General features: G+C 33.7%; 1 protein-coding gene across 1 annotated transcript; it reads right to left on the bottom strand.

Annotated features, from left to right (window-relative positions):
* Positions 1 to 3,954: 3,954 nt before the first annotated feature.
* Positions 3,955 to 6,418, bottom strand: LOC108771783 (quinone oxidoreductase-like protein 2). The gene is made up of 8 exons (XM_018537145.1): positions 6,056 to 6,418; positions 5,583 to 5,816; positions 5,170 to 5,367; positions 4,806 to 4,987; positions 4,603 to 4,691; positions 4,407 to 4,530; positions 4,204 to 4,333; positions 3,955 to 4,095 (listed from the first exon to the last, which is right to left on the bottom strand). The coding sequence occupies exons 1-8, from the start codon at positions 6,293 to 6,295 to the stop codon at positions 4,042 to 4,044; spliced, it is 1,251 nt and encodes a 416-aa protein (XP_018392647.1). The 5' UTR covers positions 6,296 to 6,418; the 3' UTR covers positions 3,955 to 4,041.
* Positions 6,419 to 6,566: the final 148 nt, after the last annotated feature.

The following is a 6,566-nucleotide window of genomic DNA, read 5'->3' as shown; positions in this document are numbered from 1 at the left end:
GGTGTGCGATTCCAATGTTTAATATTGGCTGTACATTTATTTCACAATATTGGTAAATACTTTGTACTATTAAACTAGTTTGACTAATGATGATCGTTCGTTTTGCAATCGCGATTAAACTGACAAATCCGATGATTGTACTGCAATTTTTATGTTTCATACATTCAGTTTTACTTGGAGCAAACGACGACGTTTTAGATGCAAGAAATAATTAGTGTATAAGTGCTGATTTTTATTACTTTTAACGGATGTTTTATACTGTTTTTGTTTCGCAAACAAAATTCACGAGAGAAAAGAAATTTGCAGAATGTTGTTTTACGTCATGAATTTCAACTCGTTATGTTCCATAATTATATGAGCTGCATGTAAAAAAATTTTCCAACGGAGGGATTAACGCCGCGTAATGGACAGTCTCTGAGCTATTCATGATCCAGCTAATAGCAGTGCTTTGCTAAGGATTTTTTAATTAGAGATGTAGGGTGTATGTTTCGTTTACACATAATATGCATGATACGAGTATATTATTTTAGCCTTGTGTCGTTCACAAAATGTTAAACAAAGATATACCGAAAAATTTGTATTCTTACAATTCAAAAGAAACTTTTCTGAATAATACCAGATATTTTTAATTTATGAGAAAGTATTAGTAAAATAATACTTTTACATTAAAAGTATGTGAGGTGCACAGAATTTATTATTCTATTAATTTTTTCTTATGTATAGAAACAACGCGTATCTACGTATTTTCCATTTCGGAAAATCTACGACGTGTTTATGGAATTTTACGATGTACGTCATGCGTAAATTTCTTAAAAGAAGTGATATAATACATTTTTTACTTGTTATTCAGAAATTTAAAAACTCGCGATTTAACTTTTCAAAAAGTTTGCGGAATTTAATTACGTTGCGAGCACAGCGTCAAAGATTGCGCGAAGGATTTCAAGTTTCACGCAGGACCAAAGTTCTTGACCAGAACCAACAATTTCAATTATTCCGAATGACAAAAGTAGTATCTTCTTTCTAGTAGTATTTTTTTCTCGATGTCTTCTATCGCGATAAATTTTTTATAGAAAATTTTTCTATTTACAAAGAAAGAGAAATCAGATAGGTATCTGTCTCTCTTTAGATTTTAATAAACGTGTCACTCATTCATTACATCTGCAATTTTCGCGGAACATGAATTTACTATTTATGCTTGCGCATGTTAGATATATAATCTCTCTGTGTACGATCATTAGAGGAAGAACATTAGAGAAGACGATAAGTATCGCACACGATGTTAGTCTTAAACGAGCGAATCGCAAAATCCATGTAATTTCGCTCGCTAATTAGTTGCATGCAATTTTTTATGGGTGCCATTCGTTACTTGCGAATCTACGACATCTGGCAAATTCCGCGACCATAACGCCTTGATATTATCTTAATCGTATATTACTGCAGGTGAAATGTTCGTCTGCCTGAGATATGATGACAGATATACGTAATTGCTTATAAGCATTAGCCTTTAAGCGAAAACTGACAAGAGACATTTTATCGCAATGTTTCACTAAACTGTCCTATTGCACCAGATTCCCCTTATATTAATTAGCACAAGGTCTTTCCCCGGTTATTTCAGTTCGAGTCGATCTAAAAAAGGAAATATTAAATATATGTAACAAAACGTATCAAAAACATTATGAACAATTATTAATTATTACAACATTTTTTAAAATTGTATATTTTTATAAAACGAAAGAAGGAAAGAATTAAATTTTTAATTAAATTTTAATTAAAATCCAATAGTAAATCTGACTTCGTCATTTATCTTTTTTTTGTTTGCTTCGTCAAAAAATTTTTATTTTTAATTAGGTAATTAAGATCTTTTAACTAATTAAGACCCTTCGCCAAGAAAGATCGATTTGGAGTAAATGAGTCCATTGTAAAAAAATATTGTGAAAGTAATAGGATTGCAGTATATAAATATGTATAAAAAAATATGTTCCAAACTTGAAATTTAAATGCGAAACAGACTGACATACAAGTGGTATGAATTTTCCTTGATTCCGCGACGACGACGACGACGATTTACTTCAAGGTTCAGGGAGAGAGAGTGCATTTACATAAAGAGACTATATGCTATACGGACCAGAGACGGACTGGACAATTGGATTTGGAAATCGTGCACACCACGCCTACGATTAATCAGACGGGGACCACCTTGAACTCGAGCCACGTTATGATAAACGACATAAAACCACTCTAATTGGCCTCCACCGTCATGCCGGTTGACGCGGACAGTGTTAACAATATTTGGGACGCGCCAACTGTTCGCGCCTCGGTATAAGTGAATTTGCGACGCAGTTGCAGAATACATCTCAACGCTAAAATTAATAGTCAAAGTCACAAAATAAAAGGTCATAAGATCTTTCACGAGAAATAAAAAAAATTGTGTAACAAAAATTGTTAAAAAATAATTTTTTGGCTAATTTAATTGAACTTTAATTAATTATAACATGTTTCGTTATTAACGAAATAAACTCTAATATAACTAATTTTGATAACTTTTTTTTAAATTTCTACGACGTCAAATCTACGGCTGCGTGAGTTTGTATGCGATCAGTAATACAAATGTAATATTAATATTATATAGTATTATATTAATATACTGAGAAAAATATACTAATATATGTTTATTTGAATATAGGATTTATTAAAAATGTAATGTTTATTCAATAAATATTTAGTTAGTATTTCAAACAAATTTAATAATTTTTTAGTATATTAATAATAGGATAAAAATTATTATTAAAATATATGATAATTTGTACATCAGTCTATAAGTCAAGTTTTTAAGCGAGAGCCTTAATAAACCTAAATATAACAAGCAATCACGACTGTCAGTGGTCTGTCACATTCTTTAGTGACGCCCCGTGACAGATTTTGATCGGGTAGCCTTCACGCAGCGTAGGACATCCGGTAGAAGGACAACGTAATTTTTGCGACATACCTTTTACCCCAGGGGGATACTGACTACCGGCGTCTACTCGCGTCCAGTTCGCGCAATCTAGGGCGCCCACGCTGTATGTCATCGTGTTCCTGAATCACTGGGCTAATCGGCACTTTCAGTCACGTCCACGCCTGATATTTAAGAGGATCCTCCGCAGATAATAAGAGAATGGATTAGCTGCTGATAAAGTCCGGAAAACGTCGATCGCAACTCCGTTTTTTTTACACTTGCAAATTACAAAAATATTCTATTTTGAAATTTTCAGTTTCATTAAATATATACAGAAAAGATGATGTAGACGTTAAGGCTGATAATTGTTATGTCAAAATTAATATCATGAAAATATCATAAATAAATGCGATCCTGCGACACGAAAACTGACTTCATTACTAGCTCTTGATGTAAATTGATTTCGACGACGCATAATTAACTCTCGACTCTTGATGCCTCTTAATCACCAACAAAACGTTTTCGGTTTAAATGTGCCGACAGGAAGCCACGCACGTTGCTACGCATGAAAATTGCTAAGTAACTCAAGTGTCAACGTAATATCTCTGGTATGACCAACAAGGCTCGTGAGTCACTAAAATGGCTCACTTAATAGAAGCAATCGCTGTCAATCATTTTGCATAAACCGTGTCTAATCAGGCGGCTGTAAATCTTTCTTCGGCAATGCTAAGGACGGGACATTAGAAAAAGTAGTAACACCGCATAAGTCGCGCTGGTAAACACTGTAAACAGACATAAGAAATTCTAACGACTGCTGTTAATTGCAATGTAGAACGATACTCAGGATATGCTGTAACTGCGTTTACACGTGGATTTTGAAGTAATATAATATAGAATCTTTAGAAAGTTTTATTAACAATCTTAACACTATATTAATACACATTCTACTTATAATACATAATATTTATTTTGCTTATAGCTATAAATATAAATATAAAATATGTAAATATCACTGTGCATTGTCAGCGTGCTTTTCTCATCTTTAAGATAGATGAAAGCAAAAAGAACGCTTATGAAATGCTTATTAAAAATTCATGCAAGTATGATCACGTGACCATTTTTGTTATCGCAGCTTCCTTATTCCTCATGTCAATGATGACCTGCGAATTTTCATAGGTACATAGTTATGGTTGTGCAAAAATTTGTTTAAAATATAAATTCTTAATAAGGAAAATATATAAAGAATTTGAATCTTATTTATTACTTACTTTTCCTGGAAACACATTTTCGGAAATGGACCCAAAGACATCATTGATTTTATGCATGCCGGCGATTAGCGAGTAAGATGGTGCAATGAGCCCTTCCTCAAGGAACTGCAGAACGTCGTCTCCTGCTTGGCTAATTTTAAGATAAACAAATTAATGAGATATTTATCAATGGACAAAAAAAGCTACAAATATATATAGCCTACCGATATACGTCAGGCTTCTTCTTTTTGTATTCCATAAGATTAAAGCCAGTGATGCTGAAGGAACCTTTCTGTACATCCGAAACGTCCGCCATGGTCGCCGTCGTGCCAGCTATGATTACGCGCCCTTCATGACAGAGGCTACAAGTGAATGCACCGTCCAATGTTAAGTTACGAGAACTTTAAGATAAAAATATACCTTCGCGAGACAAGTGATGCACCACCACGGCGAAACTATCATTGCGCAACAAATCCTTCAACGCTGCGTTTTTGTAGATATTGGTAAAGCTAAAATATCATATCCTACTGATGTACTTCTGTATCTTACTTGATCGAAATCCATACAGCTGTCTAAATTCATTAAAAATCTATTTATACACTGATAAAACTATTAAAACTCACCAACTCAACATTTTTTTGAAATATGCTCCATCTTCATCCTCAAAAATCGCTTTAATGTCTCGTTCGGCTGCGATTTCTTCTATCTGCTTAATTAGCTTTTTATCTTTATACTTAAGAGCTGCGAAAGCTCCCATCTCCCGTGCTCGATCAGCACAGTCTTCTGTAGCACAAACTCCAATGACCTTTGTAATTCAGAAATTATATCATACTTGCAAAAATCTCAAGTATCCTATTCAATTTTTATTCTTTACTAATATTCATATTTTAGAAAAAAAAATTATTATTGCATTTAAGCAATTTACAAACATAATTGTGTTATAATATAAATAAAAAGAAAATTATTACATCATGAAAATACACATACCTTTGCCTTAAAGACATTTGTTGCTAGATCCACTGCTGCCAGACCAATACCGCTGACGCCAACATTTATTAGAATCATGTCATCCTCATTAAGACTGACTTTTCTTTCTAATGCAACTAGAGCAGTGATATAACTATCTAAGATACTCGCTAAATCTGCAGAGCTAGCTGATTTCGTAGAAGGTACCTTCCATATATTCTACATAAGAAAAAAATTCTTAGAGTGCTATAATTAAATGTTTAAGGCTCAGTTGCACCAACACTTCTTGATTTTAAGTGAGACTTAAAACTCTATCTATCACGTTTTAAAGTCGAAAGGGAGACAGAGACAGAGACAGTTTAAGTTTCGCTTAAAATCGAAATCACGTTGGTGCAATCAGGCCTAAGAGAATTTAAGTTCCAAACGTATTCTACCCCAACTTCTGCCAAGCACTTTTCAGCCAAGCCTCCATATCGTTCCTTATTAAGGGCAACGACTTTATCACCAATCTTATAGCCATTCTTTTCTGCTTGTGTGCCAATCTCGATTAGCTTTCCGACAACCTCATAACCAAGAATCATTGGTAATTTTGGTTCAAATGTATGTAAATTCTGACTGAGAAGCACATCAGAAGCACTCAAAGCACAATAGTGAACATCAATGAGAACCTGGAAAAATTAATTGCATAGTCATCATCAATATACAATCTTGATATTAATACATAACTCTAAAACATTGAAAAATAGAAAGAAATTAAGTATAATTATTATAGACATATATTTTCGATATTATTGATATTTAAATACAAGACATAATATTTTATAAACATATATAATTATATAGAATTACTCATTACATATTTTATAAGGTATAATTATATAATTAATATTTAATTGCACCAGCTTACTTCATTCTCCTGCGCCCTTCTAGGCGGATCCAGATTCTCTAATACAAGAGGACTAGAGAATTCTTTTAGCAGTGCAGCTTGAATTTTCCCCGGCTGCGGAGCCGAAGTGACATCCTTCGAAGATTCCGCGCTTTCCGCGGTACTGCTAAATCTTCCTACGCTGATAATCCGTGATGACAAGCCACTCAACCTGCTTCTACTTAATTTCGCGAGAATTCGGAATCCTACCGTTGATGACATAACGCGAACATAAAGTTATACTTGCAAATATACTATTGTGATAAATCATGTGCTCCTTGACAATAACATAACTTAAAATACTCCAATTTTCGCTTAGTAAACAGGAGAGAACAGGGGAGGAAATATTTAACTAGACGCCATCTATCGACATTTGTTTTTAAGATCCAATCACGCGTTTATAACCAGAGAGAAACCTGAGAGCGGCCAGGCCCGGGATTTAGCTGTTACTTTATTTTGAAACGCCACTTATGTCCACAAAACGTGGACTTTG

The sequence above is a fragment of the Cyphomyrmex costatus genome, unplaced genomic scaffold (genome assembly GCF_001594065.2).
Source record: "Cyphomyrmex costatus isolate MS0001 unplaced genomic scaffold, Ccosl1.0 scaffold1640, whole genome shotgun sequence".
Taxonomy (NCBI): domain Eukaryota; kingdom Metazoa; phylum Arthropoda; class Insecta; order Hymenoptera; family Formicidae; genus Cyphomyrmex; species Cyphomyrmex costatus.
Note: the sequence above shows the minus strand (reverse complement) of the source record. Positions and strands in the feature narration are given on the sequence as shown.

Excerpts from the sequence above, each read along its gene's own strand:
- LOC108771783 (XM_018537145.1), bottom strand. The coding sequence starts at position 6,295 with ATGTCATCAACGGTAGGATTCCGAATTCTCGCGAAATTAAGTAGAAGC. Across the intron at positions 5,368-5,582 it reads AGTGCTTGGCAGAAGTTGGG|AATATATGGAAGGTACCTTC; the intron begins GTAGAATACGTT and ends TTTCTTATGTAG. Across the intron at positions 4,531-4,602 it reads GCATCACTTGTCTCGCGAAG|GGCGCGTAATCATAGCTGGC; the intron begins GTATATTTTTAT and ends TCTGTCATGAAG.